Source organism: Electrophorus electricus, chromosome 13 (genome assembly GCF_013358815.1).
Source record: "Electrophorus electricus isolate fEleEle1 chromosome 13, fEleEle1.pri, whole genome shotgun sequence".
In the NCBI taxonomy this organism is placed as follows: domain Eukaryota; kingdom Metazoa; phylum Chordata; class Actinopteri; order Gymnotiformes; family Gymnotidae; genus Electrophorus; species Electrophorus electricus.
Window position 1 is genome coordinate 18,121,530 of NC_049547.1, and position 19,499 is coordinate 18,141,028.

The following is a 19,499-nucleotide window of genomic DNA, read 5'->3' on the forward strand; positions in this document are numbered from 1 at the left end:
ATTTAACAGCCTGTCTAAAAAATGGTATACATACACACATCTGCTTGTATACATGCACATACACATACACACACACGTGCGCCCATGCACACGCGCGTGTCCAGGCATGGATACACACACACCAAATGAACACATGTGCACACACAAACTCCCCAGGGCTGAAATAAAGTGTGTAGGAGGGCTGATCTTTAACTCCTCCCATAGGACAGGTCTGAACCAGATGAACAGGAGTTCAATGTTTTCTCTATCTACCTATCTATCTATCTATCTATCTATCTATCTATCTATCTATCTATCTATCTATCTATCTATCTATCTATCTATCTATCTATCTATCTATCTATCTATCTATCTATCTATCTATCTATCTATCTATCTATCTATCTATCTATCTATCTATCTATCTGTTTTTCTCTTTGTGTTTGTGTCTCCATCTCTCTCAGTTCAATTCAACAATGCTTTATGGGCATGAAATGTTATTTTATTGCCAAAGCAAATTAACATAAAGAACATAATAAAGGGGAAATATGAAGTGTAAAAAAGCAAAATCTATTATCTACAATACGAAAAAAAAAAGATTAACAATGAACCATACTGACCAGCTGGAGGGGGGATATAAGAACTACTGGTTGCCCCTTAGGCTAAGACACAGCAAACCTCTCTGCTCTCCCAGTCTACAGGGCTGCTTTTGTTTATTACTGCTATCTATTGCTACCAGACACCTCAGATGTTCTTATTTTATTATGTCTTCTTATAGAATGGGTTTGTAGTTAATTCATACACTGTGTGCACAATTATTAGGCAAGTTGTATTTTTGAGGATTCATTTTATTATTGAACAACTACAGTGCTCTGAGTCAATCCAAAAATGTTAATAAACCTCAAACCTGAATATTTAAGAAAGTAAAAGTGAAGTTTTGGCTTTCTTAGGAGAATATTTATGCGTGTGTCACGGTTAGTCCCTCCCAGCGACCATGTTCCATGTTTTCCTTGTCTGGTGTATTTTAGTTCCAGGCTGTAGTTTCGTTTTCTCCGCCCCTTGTTTGATTGCTCACACCTGTCCCTCGTTTCTACCTTGTTACCTTTATGTATTTAAACCATGTCTGCTTCCCTTTGTTTTGGCTGTTCGTTGCGTTTGTGTGGTCGTACTGACTGTATTGGATGCCTGTATGTTTCTGTACGTATTGATCCTAGCCTTTGTGTTTCTTAGTCTGAGTTCTTCCTAGTGACTTTTCTTATAGCCTGTTTGCCTTTGTGTGATTTTGGTTTGTGTTTCCTAGCCCTTGTTTTTCTCATGTATTCCAAAGCTGTCCGTATTGGCGCTATGATCCTGGACTACCCTTACGACTACGACTCTGGATTTGTCCTTAATAAATCTCGCTCTTCTCCGCACATGCGTCCGCCTCCTTACCGCTCACCGTTACAGTGGGCATAATTACTGGGCAGCTATTAGTGTGCAGAATTATGCAACTAAGCGAAAAATAGACATTTTCCCATTTCATTTGTTTTTCATCTTGTTTATTTTGTCAAGTGAGAATAACAAACAACTCAACATTTACAAATAAATTTCTGATATTTAAAATAAATAAATAAATAAAAATCAGTGACCAATATAGCCACCTTTCATTTCAATAAAGGTCATAAGCCATCCATTCATGGAGTCAGTTTCTTAATCTGTTGATGATCAACTTTTTGTGCAGCAGCAACCACAGCCTCCCAGCCACTGTTCAGAGAGCTGCACTGTTTCCCTTCACCGTAAATCTCCCGTTTCAGAAGGACCCACAAGTTCTCAATAGGGTTCAGGTCAGGTGAGGCAGGGGGCCGTGTCATTATTCTTTCATCTTTAAGGCCTTTACTGGCTAGCCACACAGTGGGGTACTTTGATGCATGCGATGGAGAATTGTCCTGCATTAAAATCATGGTCTTCTTAAAAGATGCAGACTTTTTCCTGTGCCACTGCTTGAAGAAAGTGTCTTCTAAAAACTGGCAGTAGGTTTAGAAGTTGATTTTGAGTCCAACTTCAACCTGAAATGGAGTTGATCTTTAATAATACCAGCCCATAACAGTACCCCACCTCCACCTTGCTGGTGTCTGAGTAGAAGTGGAGCTCTGTGCTTGTTACTGATCCAGCCACAGGTCGATCCATCTGGTCCGTCAAGATTCACTCTCATCTCATCAGTACAAAAAATCTGTCTTCAAATATTTCTTGGCCCATTCTTGACGTTTCAGCTAATGTGTCTTGTTCAGTGGCGGTTGGTTTCAGCCTTCCTTACCTTGGCCATGTCTCCGAGTACTGAACACCTTGTTCTTCTGGGCACTCCAGGTAGGTTGCAGTTCTGAAATATGACCGCACTGGAGGATAATGGGTTCTTGGTCGCTTCACATTTTATTCTTCAGAAATCTTTGGTAGTTAATTTACATCTTTTTTTTTTCTCAACACGTTTCTTGCAAACCTGCAACAAAATATTTGACGGTTCTGTGATCACACACCAATATCTTTAGCAATTTTAAGAGTGCTGCATCTGTCAAAACAATTTTTGACTTTTCAGTGTCAGTTAAATTTCTTTTTTTGGCCCATTTTGCCTGAGGAAAAGAAGCTGCCTAATTAATTATGCACACCTTGATATAGGATGTTGATCTCCTTAGGCCACACCCTCCCTCATTACACAAATACACATCACCTGATATGCTTAAATCCAATAAACATTCAAGTTTACACAGCTTGGAGTTGGAAAATATGCATAAAAATTATAATATGGTCAAAATACTCTCTTTCCTAATAATTGTGCACACAGTATATTTGGGAGACTTGGTCAGGAAGTGCAGCTCTGTCTCCAGCACTCCCAGGTGGCAGTACTAGCACAGCCTGTCCTCTCTGGGCAGCAGGTCTATCTATGACTGCCAGCCTGTCAGGAGTGATGTTTACATGCAAAGATTTTTGCCAATCCAATTGAATTCATTTCAATTATAGATTAAGACTGATCTGTTTATATGCACACTCTACACAACAATCTGATGAAGATCTCAGTTTACATACGCACTACATGTAATCGGATCCAAAATTATGCCCATGTGTAGAGCACCACTTGGTGTACACGTTTCCATGACAACGAACAGAATGCGAGTCCAGTAAGAATGAGATGAGCAGTAATATATTACCTGAGCTTTCAGTTGAAATACTTGTTTTTAATTATTTTAAAATGATGGGAGGCTCAGGAAAAAACACTTCAGCATACACACACACACACACACAGCCTACTCATTAAAGAAGGGGCAAGATGTTAATATGTTCTTCAACATGTCATGTTTTCTGTTCTTCTGCAACGTATCGTGTTTTAATTTGCACTATACTTTATGTAAACCCACTGTCATTCATTTGCTTGTCTGAACAGCTTGTTATTGTAAGCTGTTCCTGTTCATCAGTGTTTTCGGGTGGTTAAATAATCTTCCGAGCTCTTTTCTCATGTCTTTTGAAGTCCTGATCAAACAATTCACAATTCACAATTGGTCAGATTGTGTATTGTTTGTTCGGTTTTTATTTACAGTCACTCGTGCTACAGACTCTCAGATGCAGGTTAAGTTCTCCAGAGTTGTGTTTTTTCCCTCCCTGTTTCGTGGGAAGGTGCGTGAGAGAAATGAGTCAAGAAAGGGTGTAATGTTATAGCAGGGACGAGGCGAGAGGCAGGATGCAAGCGCAGAGAGGCGTGTAATATAGACATGGGAAATTAGCAGAAATAACATGGGATGCTAACTAAGGCTAAAACAGACACAAAACACAAGGGAACACTGCGGCAATTCAGAAACAGGAAAAAGGTAGAAGGACAACTTTTATTCTAATAATCTCATTCTCTCTGCAGTTTTTCCTTGGCACTGTTGCCCTTGACTTGCTCGGGCTTGGACTTGAGCATTTGTAAAACTGCTTTGTGACAGCATCTGTTGTAGCGCTATAAATACATTTGATTTGACTTTGACTAACAGAAACTTGACAAAAGTATGCTGTTATTGGGATATGGTCTGATAGCATAATCTACTGTGCTACTGTCAAAGGCTTGATCTGTAGGTCTACTGATGTCTGTAGGAGTGTTTTTCTCTCTCTGTTTGTGTGTCCCCTCTCTAGCTGACTATCAGCTACACAGATGTTCTTGCCCCCGGTCAGGAGAGACAGGCTCATCTTCAGCAGCAGTATCATTTCCTGTGCCAGTGTCAGCGCTGTAACAGGGAGGACAGTGTAAGTACACACCTCAAGACGCCTCTGCCATCCTGTCACCCTTCTTATAGCTCCTCCTCACCTTTTTCGTTTATAGCCTTGTTTTTTTAATATCTGTTTCACCATGCTGGCTCTCTCTGTCAGTCCTGATTCTGTGTGAGGGTTTGTTTTTGTTCACTGTCTATCCAACTGTCTATCCTCTTTATAACGCACACAAATACACACACTTTATATGTCTCTCTCTCTCTGTCTGTCTCTCTCTCTTTCTCTCTCTCTCTCTCTCTCTCTCCCCTCTCTTCCCTTTCTTTGTTGTTCTCTTTCTGAGGCATCATGATTTGTCATTAAGCAGCCCCTCCCCCACCCCTTCTGCCTTGACAACCTGTCCTCTGTAATCATTACCATGCTGACGGGAACACGTCAGGACCGTGGCCACTGTGCAAAACTGAAGTAAAGTGTGGGTTATGAGAGAAAAGTGTGGGTACTGGAGAAACGTGCGCGCGTGTATGTGTGTGCGTTTTCCTCTCTGTTACTTCCGTCATGCTGAATCCCTCCTGCGCTCCGTTGTCCGCTGTCCTGTCCTCATCAGCACCTAAGGATTAGTACTCTCAGTCAAGGCCTTAGAGCACAGAAAGGTGGAATGTTCTGTTCCTCTCCCAGCAGCTAGGAGGGTCGTGTTCACTGCAGCGGCTCTGTTGTGCTGGTACTACTAACGATCCTGCTTGTTGTCAATTTCAGACAGGTACCCTCATGCTTTGGCTTTTATGTTAAAACGGTAGACGTTTTCTCAGAGCAGATATGTCCAAGAGATCCAACTCAGGGCTCGGAAATCTACACGTCATGAGTGGACTAGACCAAAAGTCAGGTCCAAAAACTCTGGTTTATTCTCACACTCCCAGTTGCTGGAAGATCACTGGCCACAGGAGGCTGCTATTGTGGCTCTGCTTGGCTGTACTATTGATCTGCTTCACTCCGCTGCTGTTTGATCCTCCATTGCCCTCCCAGTTACTGCAACCAGTCTTCACTGGCAAGGGATAGATTAGAGGCCTGCCTACTTGCACTGTCTGGGGGGTGGGTTAGAGATAGTGACCAAGGGGTGGAGAGAGAGAGGAGGGAGAAAGGAACAAGACATGCAAGCAAGAAGGTAAAGATGATATGCTTTAAGCATTCTGCTGAAGATGAGAGTTGGTGTTCTCGCTGCTTCATTCTGAATCATCTAAGACAGTGGATATATACATGAAAAGAATAATGTCAAATATACTTCAGAATCAGCTTCTGAATAAAGTCAGAGAAGCTTCGGGTTCAGAGCAATGCCAGAGAAGCTTCGGGTTCAGAACAATGCCGGAGAAGCTTCAGGTTCAGAACAATGCTGGAGAAGCTTCAGGTTCAGAATAATGTCAGAAAAGCTTCAGGTGCAGAATAATGTCAGAGAAGCTCCAGGTTCAAACTAAACTCAGAGAAGTTTCAAGGTGTGTTCTAAAGTAAAGAAGCTTAAGGTTCAGAATAAGGTCATAGGAGCTTCAGGTAATGGCTCTCCCTGAATCTGACCTTTTGTTAATGCTAGTAATGTTTATTCATTATAAGACATTAAAGGCATTTTAGATGGTGCTTAGAGCGAATGTGTCATTTTTTTAGTCTCCTGTTGTGGTTTTGAGGAATGCATAGGATGTGTAATACTTCATCTGTTCCCTCACTCCAACAATAGTTGTCTTTGTGTGTCTGTGTGTGTGTGTGTGTGTGTGTGTGTGTGTGTGTGTGTGTGTGTCTGTGTGTGTGTGTCTGTGTGTGTGTGTCTGTGTGTGTGTGTCTGTGTGTGTGTGTCTGTGTGTGTGTGTCTGTGTGTGTATGTGTGTCTGTGTGTGTGTGTGTATGTGTGTACTGAGGTAGGGGTAAATGAAAGGTGAGCTATTACTGTGTGAATGTTTCCTGTTAGAGGGGAGCTTGTGACTCATCACTGGCTGTCTGCTGAAGTGTCAGTCTAAGTGCCAGCACTGCACACATGCATGGACAAGAGTGCACTGATACCAGGACAGTTTGTGGGAAACTTCAACACACTCAAGAAATGTCAGTTAAGTCTCCACAGTATTCTCTGCCGACCTCTTCACTGACCGTCTCTCTCGTGTGTCTCTCTGAGTCAATACAGTAAGCTTTATTGGAATGATCATATAAATATTTCTAAAGAAATATATAAAACATATAAAGGTGTTTACAAACAGCAATACTGTCACGTGTGTGTGTGTGTTGATGGACACTTCAAGTTGGGGTGTATCTCATATTTTGTGACGTATGGGTGTATTTGGTGGAATGTTTCACATTCAGTGAGAGAGTGCAGCTCTCTCTCTGCAGTGTCTGCACTGCTGGCAGAGTCTCTCCTCTCTGGGCAGCCATTATTTCTTATATCGGCCGGTCTGGATAGCCAGGCTGTGTTCACTGAGTGTACTTTGTCTATCTGGTTCTGTGTTCAATATCAGTCACTGTGAGCAGGCAGTTTGCTACATTATACTGCTGTTTTAAGGCCAGATAGCACTGCATCTTGCTTTGTTCTTGTGTTTGTGTGTGTTAATGGGTGAGAGAGCTTTCTTTTTGAAGTGTTATAATTGGGTTTGGTGTGATTGAATGATTGTATTTCACACTGGTCCTGATGTGGAACAATGTTAATGAACTCGGTGTTAGGCCGAGCTGTGGGAGGAGACTCTGTTCCGCTCTTGGCATTGCAGGGCTTTGTAGTGGTAGTAGTGGGGTCACTATTTTTAAGTGAGTGTAGCCAGTGTTTAATAATCCTTTTTTGAATTTTGCATAATAGTGGAAATTGGCCAAATTCAGGTATATGTTGTTTTCCTGTGGACTTTCAGACTATTTTACAAATCATTGTGCGTAATTTTATCTGGGTGTTACATTTTTCAAAATTTTGATTTTAGAGTGACCTGACACCTCACAACCACATAGCCGAATCGGATCTGTAACAGACTGAAATAATTTGAGCCAAATTTGAATTGGTATTTGAATGTGAATTTGACGTTCAATTGCATAGAATGTGCTGCATTATTTCTCTCTCATTTCATTGACTGCTGGACTGTTTGAAGAGTTCCAGTTGTAAGTAATTGTAATCTGTACAGGTTTCTGTTTGTGTCCCTAATTTGAAGTATGAAGTGTTTCCCTGATATTCTCTCTCTCTCTCTCTCTCTCTCTCTGTTTCTCTCTATGTCTCTCCATCATCTGTCTCTCTATGGATGGGTTGACTTGGTTCTTTTGGAAACATATCTTATATGAGGCAGTGGCACCATTTTCCCTAACGTCCAGGCCATTTTCTTACCTTCCGGGTGAATCCACCATCCAGGCCAGACTCTTATCTTCCGGATGAGTCCATGCTGGACGTCATTTGCTCATTGCTGAGATGATGTCATTTGCTCATTGCTGAGATGATGTCATTTGCTCATTGCTGAGATGATGTCATTTGCTCATTGCTGAGATGATGTCATTTGCTCATTGCTGAGATGATGTCATTTGCTCATTGCTGAGATGATGTCATTTGCTCATTGCTGAGACCAGACTTTCTGTTCTTCTGCATTAGTGCCATTTACGCCGCACTCCTGTTCTTGTGCCCTGTGTGGTCATTTCTGTTCCATGCGCCATGCTGAGATTCTACACGATTGAATGGCACACATTTTGGTGACCCACAGGCACCAGTCCTCATAAGCCCCCTCTGTTCCTGACACAATCCATGATCTATAATTAGCATTGTAATGAGTCATTTGATTATTGTCTTCACACAATGGCAAACAATGACTAAATAATGAGCCTTCTGAGAGATAATTTGATGCATCGCTTCTACCCGCTAATTAAGCTATTCGTTTTAAACAGGAGAACGGCTGCTTCTGTCAGAAGGGCAAATAATGGCGAAGTGTTCATTTCTGGGACAGTCCCCTTTTGTACAAGTGGCAATTAGAATCATAATTTCATGCTTTCAAACTGTGTGACAGCCATAGAGATTTCTTTGGAATGCGAAATAAAATCTGATGTAAGGCTGTGAAATGATTGGCTCACATTTCCATGGAGGGAGCAACAGGGAGAGGTGAGCTTTGTTGGGTTGGAGTTTTGAAGCATCTTTAATCACTAACAAATCATCTCCATGCATGTCCAGAGCAGAGGAGGGGTCTGTGTGATTGACAGATTGACCTTGCCCTGGCCACGTTCGGCTCGGATACGGATCGAGTACAGCCTGCACTGCTTTTTTGGGGGTTTTTTTGTCTCCGTGCTTCTGCTGGCAGAAGCTTGATGGGCTGAGTATATTAAGCTAAGGAAACACGCACAGTCAAATATATGCATGTAGCACTTTAAAGACAATATGAAACTGTGAAAGGTGTTCTGGGCTTGTTATGTTGGAGATGCAGTCTGCAGATGAACGCCTCATCTCTAAGGCTCTGCAGTGAAGGAACTACTCAGCACTCCTGCTCTACTTCACACGGAACTGTCACGGTACACATTTAACAACTCAAATTGGGCTGGTTTGTTTCTGTGGTCTGCAAATCTGGATATAGTTTGGTCCGTTCATGTATCCGTTCATCTCTCTGCCACAAACCTCTAAGGTTTCGACTATAGTGCCTAAGAGGTTGTGGTTAGGACTCCTAGCAGGCTCTTCAGAAAGCCTGAAGAATGTCAGTTAGCTCTAACTATGCCCATTGATTCACAATCCTTATGGCTTTTGTGTTTCTTTGTGGGCAGTAGGTGCAGTGTGACATATGTGTGAAAACTCCCATCCCATCTTTATGCTGGCACTTAATGCTACCTCATGCTGTGGAACAGTCAGTAGTATCCAGTTAGCATGAAAGATTCCTGTTCATCAGTAGGATTTTCCCCTGGATGTGTCTGGACCTTCTTTTGTTCATTGTATATTGTCTTTGGTTAGTCAGATGAGGTGCTCAGGTCTGATCAGTTGGAGATGGCGCACTGTGTCATGCCAGAACATGCTCGTGCTTATCCAAGATTTCAGGCTGCAATCAGAAGGCCAGTGTCTGAATGACCATAATTTATGTCTTCTCTGAAGGACCAGCTCATAAAATTATCTTGAAAGGGAAAAAAACAAACAAAAAACAACTGTGTGGTTATTCCAGCTCTGAGCAGTTTCGAACTTCCTTATTGTGCTGAAGTAACTGGGCAGAGCAGAAATGAGCTAAGCTTTTCTGAATAGGTCATCTCCAAGACATTGTTAACCTCTACGGGGTAGTTCTCCTGCATTGCAAACCACTCAAAGCAGCGGTCTTCTGCGTATGCAGTAGGTTCAGTAATCATCGAGACAACCCTCCCTGGGCTCTGAGTAAGACCAGCAGATGTTCTAGTGTGTGCACATCTACTTCACCTAGGTATTGCAGTAAGCAGAAATTCTATGCATTCCCAGGTATTATTTGTCTCTTTTGACCACAAATGTCTTTTCTGACCTCCTTTCGGTTAAATTTTTCCATTAAAGGGCAGCGCAGTGATGTGCTGTGATTTTTTTTCTCAGCTCTGACACATGGTTCCATCTGTGTTTACAGTAACTGATCATCCATTCTTGCTTCATATGCAAACTACAAGCCATGAGATTTAGTGGAGATCTCTGGCAGAATGCAGTCACTTCTGGGAAAGTTTGGGGATAGTGTCAGTTTGTTTTTGTATAGAATGGGGATAGTGTTAGAATTAGTTACTGAGGAAGATGGGATCAGTGTTACAGTTGGTTCTTGGTTAGGATGGGAATACTGTTAGAGTTGGATCTTGGAAGGATGGGATCAATTCTGAGAGAGGAAGGAGATGCACATTAGGGATTAGTGCCCAGTATGAGCTGTGATTGGGCGAGCAAATAATGAAAAAAAATGTCTTATTGTTCTCATTGTCCTTGTGTTTATACCAGTGATATGTAATCAGTATATCTTTGGACACATTTAACAGATTTGTAAGTTGTAAGAATTATGTCATATTAGCTTGATGTATGATGATACAATTGAATCGCTATTGGGTTTTATAAAAAGCTTTGCTATAAAAAGGTTAGGCTCAGTTTACTAAGCTGTTTTTGTGTGGTTTGATTTGTGAGCAGGACTCTCACATGCTGGCTGGGGACAAGACCGCATGGATGATCATCCGAGACGCCCTTCCTCACCTGGAGCATCTACGAACTGAACACCGCATCCTTCAGAGCAGAGCTGCAATAGGGCAGAACAGGGGGTGGGCTTATAAAGCTTAAGACCACATGAACATAGCTGTCTGTCTGTCTGTCTGTCTATTAGCCTAAGGTGCCACATTTATTTTGGAAAAGGTGCCACTTGTTTCTTTCTTTCTAAAACAGATAAATTGACAGAGATTGAGGGAGATACAGCAAGTGGTCTCTCTGTGTCACTTTATCTCCCCCTCTCTCTCATATCTATCTCAATTTGTCTCTCTCTCTCTCTCTCTCTCTCTCTCTCTCTCCCTCCCTCTCTCTACCTTGAGAATCTTCTCTGTAAGATCACAAAGGGGCAGAATGAAAGAAACAGCCAGTGGCATCTTCCCTCGTCTGTTACTGAGCAACATGTGTTGTTCCAGCCATGCCAGACTTTGGAAGGGTATAAAGCGCAGCCCTGTTGTCTTGCCCCCTGAGGCGTTCATGTGGGCCTTATGAAAGCACTCATGGCTCTGTATCTTAATCCTTCTCCACTTATTTTCAAGTGTATCCTTAACTGCACCTAAACGCTAGAGTGGGAGGAGCTGCAGAAGGAGAGCCAGATCCTGTTAGCCCGGCATGCGCACGCTGTCCCAGATACAAATGTCTACCTACTCAGGCTGCTGGACATGGCCATGGATGCCTGCATTAGTCTCGACCAATATGAGGCTGCGCTGGAGTATGGGAACAGGACCCTGGGACCTTACAGGTGCGTTTCGGGCTGTCTGTGCATTTCTGTCTCTCTGTTGGGCCTATCTTCTCTCATAGTCTGCATTTCCAGGTTTCTCTAGAAACCATTGCGTAATGCAGTTAGAAGTTTAACGAGTAAAGTGATAAGTCCTGCTGCAGTATCAGCTCCCACAAAGCCTAACCTTCTGATGCCCAATTTAGATGTGTCAGAACAGATCTGACAGCATGCAGATCTGGCACGGCCTTGGTGTGACTCTTTTTCACACTCTTTAATTCACCTTTAATTCACACCCTGCAGTTGGCATGGTACTTTCTCTGAGAATAGTGTTAAAACAGTTCTGGTACCCTTTATACATTTTTCATAGCATCTTATCTCTGCATGAGGTTATCATGCCAGTATACATCATGGTACCTTTCAGCTTCTTTGTGATAACAGTTAATCAGTTAGTGTTATTAAAGAGGTTTTCAAATTAGTTATAAAGTTGTTAAAGGAATCAAATCCATGTTATCCTAAAAGCTAGAAGGATTTGGTTTTGAGGAATATATTGAAATCAAGGTGCATGTGGGTTTGGTGTGGATTAAGGTGGGTGTGGTGGGGTTAATGTGGAGGTTAAGGTGGGTGTGGTGGAGGTTAACGGGGAGGTTATGCTGCAGGTTAATGTGGAGGTTAAGTTGGGTGTGGTGGCGGTTAACGTGGAGATTAAGGTGGGTGTGGTGGAGGTTAAGGTGGGTGTGGTGGTGTCTAACGTGGAGGTTGACGTGGGTGTGGTGGAGGTTAAGGTGCGTGTGGTGGAAGGTAACGCAAGCATGACTGAAAAAAACACTAGCATGATTATACCCATATTAATCTCCACATTAACCCTGACCCTACCCACCTAAATCCCTACCTTAACCTCCATGTCTGGATTAATGTAGGTATGGTAGGTGTTAAAATGCGTATGGTGTGGGGGGGTTAAGTTTAGTGTTACTTGTGATTGTGCTGTAAATGAGCTCATGTATGACCTTTAGCGAATGAGCTTGGTTAGCTCCTCCGCTCAGGTGAAGATGAAGTCATTTAGAAAGGGCAGAACCACAATGCTCCACAGGCTCTTAATCCAACCTTTCACGTTCTTCATTTTTGTTTTCCCACGGCAGTGGATGCAACTTGTAGACCAGAGAATCACACAATGAAGTTTCACATATTAGCTGCTCAGTTTGCTTTGTTTGTTTTTTGGACTTGGTCAGCTTCTTTAAAACTCCAGTAGATCCTGCAGGGCAGCACCATTCCCCATGAGTCTCTGTGTCCACTCTTAATCTGTGACATTTATTTACATTTACAGCATTTATCTGATGCTTTTATTCAAAGCGACTTACAATTAGGACTGAATATAACTTGAGCAGTTGAGGGTTAAGGGCCTTGGTCCGGGGCCCAACAGTGGCAAATTGGGGGTGGGGTGGGGGGTAAACCTGCAAACCCGCCTTCAGACTATGGGATTATTGACTTGAACTGCTGCGGATGTGAGTTTGTAAAGCTCTAGGAATTCCGGATCAATTCTGCAGTGGAGGAAATGAGTAGAGGGGACACTATATATGTTTGTGCATGCTTGTTCAGATGCCTTCAGATGCCAGCATGTGTTAAATATGTACCTGGTCTTACACAGCCTTCTGTGTCCATCTCCATGTATCTCCGTGGCGCGCACGTAAGACGAGAGTTTGTTGTGCCAGTAGAGGCTGGTCCAGAGGGTGAGACAATAGAACTATTACTGGTTGATTTCTGTGGATGTTGGTAATCAGCGCGTCTGTAGTATTTCCTCTGCTGTATAGGGTCAATGCACGGTACACACTTATGCACACAAACAAACACACAGTCTTACACAGAGTCTTATCCTTTGTAGTCATGCAGGTAATTATTGCTTTCGCAAAGATCTCTCGTCACTTAGCTGTCAGAGCTTTTTGAACAGAATTGCTTCCTGTCAACACTGATCTTCACTCTGCCTCTGTTTGTCTGTCTGGGCTGCCAGGTGAGGGGCCAGGTGTTCCCCTCAGAGCTCCACCTCCTCTTTCGCATGACTATGGCATCCAGCCTGCCCTCATTCACACGCAGCCCTACAACTCTCCTCCTGGGATCTCTGACTGCTGCCCTGCCCACCTGCCCCCTGCCTGCAGAGCTGTTCTGAGGATCCTACTGCTCACTCACAGGGTCAACCCAATCAGTGTTCCACCCAGAGCAATAGATATGCATGTCACTTAGTGAAACCAAGCTGGCATGTACATTAAAGAGGCTTTTCCCTGTGGGCAAGTGCACACGCACATGTGGGAATTCCTTTACAGCTCTGTTCACCGTTTCTCATGGTTCTCATGGTTTGGGTTAATTTTACCATTTTTTTCTGAAATTGGTTGACCATGCGGCCTTTGCACAGGCAATTATTAGCAGTGTTCCAGTTTTTGCAGTTTCCCCTTCATCTCCCCATCATCTCACCTTCATCTCCCCATCATCTCACCTTCATCTCCCCATCATCTCCTCTCCTCTTCCAGCTTTCAAGGGCTTTGGAAAGTGATACTGGTGGCAGTTGGAGCACCCACAAAGTAGACATTTCATTTCATACACAGGGCCAAGTCGCCTGACCAATCATCTTTGGCTCCTTTTCTTCATTTCACTGTTATTTTGAAAATGCATATTTTAAAAACTCAAAAACACTATATATTTGTTAAATATTTCTGTCTTTTTATCTGCTGTCGCTTCCAGCTAGTGCATGTTTTGTTCTGTTTCTCCTAGTGAGGTCGGTCTGGGTGTTTGACTAGAATTGCTCTCAACGCTTAACTTATTCAGAGAGAGTTTGATTCACAATAATTAATTTGATTGCTAAGTTAATATTGCACTTCATCATTCATTATTTATGAAAAGTGCTTTACACTCTTCTTTGAACTCCTCTTTAATCTAGGAATAAAATAATTTTTTTTTTATAACAATCTGATATCTCAATGTGATTATTGCCATGGAGAGTGCACAGCTTTGGGTTAAATGCCCTTTTGACCTACCTGTGGTTGAAATAAAACCTAAATATGAGACTATTTAGGTTTTAATTGGCGTTCTTTAAAGGCATATATCTTAAGGGTTGGGTTTGGACTAGGCCATTCCTCTTCAGGAAGAACAGAAGTGCCTACTGATTCACTTCTGACAAAATAAAAGCATTTCGCTTTGTTGCATCATCAACAAAAATGCTGCTTGTGAGCTCCATTGAACTCACACTGTTCATCATGTGTGACAACTAAAATGAATACAGATTAATCATCAAGCGTTTTCTCTATGCTTGCTATTTCTTCATCCTAGATGTCCACTTATAGCCAACACTATTTAGCTTATCCCTCTGCATTTACACTGGTGTTACTGTTTGTGTGTGTCTGTGAGTAAGTGAGAGAGACATGAAGTCAAATGTATTTATTTAGCATTTTTACAACTACCATAGTCACAAAGCACATGTTTGAGTCCAAGCCTCCAGTGAGCAAGCCAAGGGCAACAGTGGCAAGGAAAAACATCTAGAGCATGATGAAGAACCAAGACACAAAGGGTCTTGACCAACAACAGACAATATAAGAAAATGATTAAAATAAATAGTGAGGGGAAATAATAATATTAACAATAAAGAAATAAGCAATGAATGTCTATTCCGGTTTTCTAGAAGTCCTTGTCTGGTTTTGATGGTATACGTCTGTCCAAAACCTATTTTGCACGAGAACGTCTGTCAAGGGCAACGGAGAAGTAGTTGGTTGGAGGAAGGGTGGTGGTCACAGGGCATCAGGGGTGGTAGGAACAACCATGGCAGCTGAAAGTGTGTGTGTGTGTGTGTGTGTGTGTGTGTGTGTGTGTGTGTGCGCGTGCGCGCGTGCGACATTTTTTTAGTGTTTTCAGATGTGGTTGTTACTCCTTTGAATACTGGACTTTTGAAGTTTTATAAAATTCAATGTCATTAGTAACTATCATTAGTTGTTTAATAAAGGATCTACTTTGCAGATTGGAGGTAGGAATACTCAGTATGAAGGGTTTGCGATGTGTAGTATCTGTACTGCTAGTAGCATACAGATTCTGTGGCTTGTTTTGGAGTTTTCTGCTGTGTGAAGGTCAGTCCTTATGAACCCTCCCGCTCCACCAACAGGTCAGTCCCACACTTCCTTACAGACAAACAAACTGTCCTGTAATGAGTGTGTAAATGGAGGCGGCTAATTGGGTAATCCAGTGAAATGGAATGCAGGCCACAGTTTCTGAAGGCTGGCCTCACCAATCTGCTGCTAGGGCATAATTAAAGGCATTATATATGATTAAAGACGTGTTAAATGAGTGTGGGCTCATTAGATGGTAACACTAATTCACATGTGGTTGTAATTCACACTTTTCTTACACTTTCTGTTTAATTTAGAGACAATATGGGGTAAAGACATGGCTGCTGTGATGTTACATTGTCCCTTCATTTCAATTCGAGATGTTCGTGCTTTATTGCAAAGTTGAGAACTCGCTTTTACACAGGCTCCACAGCGCCGGTGAAATATGTGCCACAGTCAGAACATCCTCTCAGCTTGGAGATGATTCATAGTAATGGGAACAGGAAGCACAGATGCAAAGTTAGTAGCACGGTTGCGTTATTAGCCCGGTCACACAGACGTCCCAACCCTGGCCAGTACAGCCCTGCTAAATGAATGTTCACTGTGTCATGAAATATAATTTGTATAAGTGTGGTGGTCTCATTCTGTAATAGATATTCAGAAAATGGCAGCGCACTCTATCAATATGTTAATAATATATAATGATATAATAAGTTAATATATGTTAATATATCCCTGTCTGTTCTCAGGCACCCGGCTCCAGTGCTGGTGTGTTACACCAACGAACAATGTGTTCAGAAATCATTTCAGATGCATTAAACATGTTTAACCTAAATAGCTCTTTAGAGGAGCATTTTGTGTGTTAAAATACATGCAACAGTTTGTGTCCAGTGCTAGCATGTTTAATCTCAAGTGCAGACTAGTTTAGTGAAAGCAGATAGGGTTAAAGCAAGTTCATTATAACTTTGTATGTTAGACAGTACTGCCTTGTGCGGTCTGTTTTGTGCATTGAAAAAGCCAGATGTTACTGTTCCTTTACATTCCATATGCAAAAGAAGCCCGTCTTAAGCATCAATATTTTAGTGTTGCAGTATCTTAGAAGTTTCACATTGTTCCAGCGTGAAAATATAGGTTCTGTGGGGGGAAAACTTTCACTTTTCTCCCACGTATTTTGAGAGACAGCCACAAATTTTCATGTGTTTCTGGAACCCTTCACTGAGAACATTTAAACTGACCATGCAAATTTTCATCCAATATGATGAATAACATCCTGCATGATCATTTGCACCAGATGGCAAATGCAATTTAGATTTTTTCAGAACAGTGTATCTTTAAAAGCAGACCTGTGTTTCTGTGTGTGTGTGTGTGTGTGTCTCTGTGTGTGTGTTTATTTGCATGCTTAGGGTTTGCACAAATCTCATATATGTAACTTTGTAGCTAAACACAGGCTGTTGTTTCCTGACTGGTTTCCAGTCCGTTGACCAGGATGAGTCCACTACATGCAGAGGTGGATAAAGAAGATTCAGTGCAGGTCTGCAGGTCCTCGGGCACTTCTGCTGTTTAGCCCCTGATGGAGCCCCACTGCATGCTTCTATCCTGCTCTGGCCTCTGCTCACAGTGCTCCTGTCGATTTTGCCTGCAGAGATGTTGCCGTGTCAGTGACAGAGGCAGACGCCCTCCCTTTCCCCATATCCTCTAGTCTGGAGGTGCTCCATGTGCCTGCTGATCTCCTGTTTGTTTGTTTATTTAAAAATTCCAAATCAGTTCCCATTGTTACCCATTTCATGTTACTTTTCATATATTAAATATAATCCCAATACCCATGTCTAGAACAGAACTGGGCAGATATGCTGTCACTGTAGGCGTTCTTTGGTTCAAATTCAAATGTGGTATTTAAATCTTGACGGGGATAGGTGCAGCATATACACTATAACTAGCATTAACCTGAGAAATCCTCCTTTCAGAGCATCAGACACCTTCTTCCCTGAGCAGACAAAAGGATGGAAACACATTTAGTCCTTCACTTCCAGCAATGACTTGAAAAATGTGTTCTGGTGTGACGTGTGGTTAAAAGGCGCATATAGGTTGTAGTGTGTAGGTTATGGATGTGTAGAAGATTGCAAGATGATTACAGTCATGTGTCACATTTATGGCTGGGCTGCTCTGACAGCTTCCTCGAGGTTGGAGCCTTTACTGTATTCACATCTGTCTGTTAGGAGTGAGCAAGAGAATGAAAATGGGAAGGTCATCTGAATTCCAGCCAGAGCACTCACCAAACGTCTAGCTGGCGGTATGAGCGTTTCTGAGCGGTTTAAGTGTGTATGAGCTGGCAGTTCACACCACTGTTCAGATGACAATAATTTGGGAAATTGTAATACCTGAGGTGAGGCATGTAAACTGACTTGTGTATAAGAATGTGCATTAACTGACACCCTGGGAGTGCTCCCTGGAATTCAGGAGGTATAGCAGTGTAGGAAGGACTAGTCAAAGCAAAGTCTCTCACAATACTGGTCTTTCATTAAAAAGCTCACCTTTTTTTTTTTTACCCATGCTAGAAATACACATCCAAGTTGAAAGCAGGGTGGAGATAAAAGGAGAGGTTTGTTCAGAGAAATGCGGCACTGGGGTCAGGCGACCCATCGAGTCATTGGTGAGACAGAGAGCACTCCGTAGGAGTTTGACCCACACAGAGACTCTGGGAGGAGGAGGAGGAAGAGGCCAGCAGGACAGGGCTGCAGCACACTAAGAGGAATGGTGATCAAAGCTGTCTGTTGATGAGGAAGAGGATCCGCAGTGGTGGTCTGGTTAACGAAGGTGGCAGTGCACAATTGGGACAACAGTGTGGTGACTCCCAGGCCCAGTGTGTCAGCCGGACTGCTCTGACCATCAAATATGTTCCCATGCTCCTCTGGATCAGGGTCACGACCTGGAACTATGGCTAGGTTACACAGGCTCCTCCCCATCAACCTGGCAGCCATTGGTCAGAGTAAATATTAATCACACTTCACTTTAACAGCATGGAGGAAAAAAAGAATTCTGGTAGCATGCATACAATTTACACATGATGCCTTGCTGATTGTGGGGCATGGAGTACACACTACACAGTCATTGAGAGGTTTATTTAGTCTGATCCTCTGGGTAGATGTTTGATTAGGCAGAAGTATCAGACTGTAGACTTTCTTTCAAGAACAGTAACGGCAAAACAATTAACCTCCAGACACCCAATCTGACGACCTCTCCAAGAGAAAGATTTATTATGGAAGAAACGCTTATTAAGCGGCTGCCAGGGCAGATTAGATTGCCGAGGTGCCGGTAATATGCTGTAGTTGTCTGTCAGGGAGACGAGTGATAAAGGGCTTTTGTCTTTCCTGAGTGAAGCACATCTTTACAGCCCCCAGCCAACTTGCTGTTTATGAAGACGATAGAAATGGTGATTTAATATTCTCTTAAAAAGGTCCCATCACAGCACATGCGTTGCTTTGTTCTTGGAAATGATCCACTGAGGAGATGAATAAGGAGGCAGCGCCAACACTAATGAAAGTGTTAACAGAACCCTCCCACCCCCAGCCCCTCTTCAGGCTGTTGCCAGGGCAACAGAGACAGCCAGTGTTGCTTATTGGCCGGGCCAGCTCTATTGGCACAGGAAAGAGGTAGCAGTCCACTGGGCATCAGATGGAGCTGCCTGCCATTTTCATGAGACCATGTTCCTACTGTCTGTAACAGCAGATGGAACTCATTCTGGTTCCTATTCTTTAGTCAATAGGTACTCACCTTTGTCGGTGCTTCACTTAAGTTAAGCATGCAGCACCAAAACATACAAAAAAATAATTAAATGCTGGTTTTCTGAGAGGCATATGTTGAAATAGAAATCATGGGTTTAAGGTATTAATTTCAGTATCTATATCTAAAACTCTATGATTGGCAAGATTATAGATTCAAAGTTTGCATTATATTTTAACCTAAGCATCTTAAAAAAGACATTTAGCAGACGCTCTTATCCAGAGTGACTTACAAAAGTGCTTTGTCATTTACTCATAGAATACGTCCTAGTCAGTACAGTAGGTTACAGTCTAAGATACCAATGAACTAGAATACTGTAGAAATACAGGGATCAGTGCTGATACCTGTACAAACAATGATAAGTGCAATAAACAATAAGTACTAGAGTTTGTTAGACAACATAAGTTTATTAAAACAATACCCAACAATAAGTACTAATTTAGTTAGGCAGTATAGGAGCAGGGTCAGTTGTCATTTAAATATTCTATGAATAGATGGGTCTTCAGTCTGCATTTGAAGACTGCAAGGGACTCTGCTGTCTGGACAGCAAGTGGAAGTTCATGGAAGCTGGTCTTCCATG

At 42.4% G+C, this 19,499-nt stretch overlaps 1 protein-coding gene across 1 annotated transcript in view; it reads left to right on the forward strand.

The window, feature by feature from the left end:
* The window catches only part of smyd3 (SET and MYND domain containing 3), a 110,611-nt gene that overhangs the window by 88,924 nt on the left and 2,188 nt on the right, over window positions 1–19,499 (forward strand). The window contains exons 8-10 of the mRNA XM_026999906.2: window positions 4,117–4,227; window positions 10,271–10,358; window positions 10,907–11,081. Coding sequence (XP_026855707.2) covers window positions 4,117–4,227; window positions 10,271–10,358; window positions 10,907–11,081 — 374 coding nt within the window. The remainder of the gene's footprint in view (window positions 1–4,116; window positions 4,228–10,270; window positions 10,359–10,906; window positions 11,082–19,499) is intronic.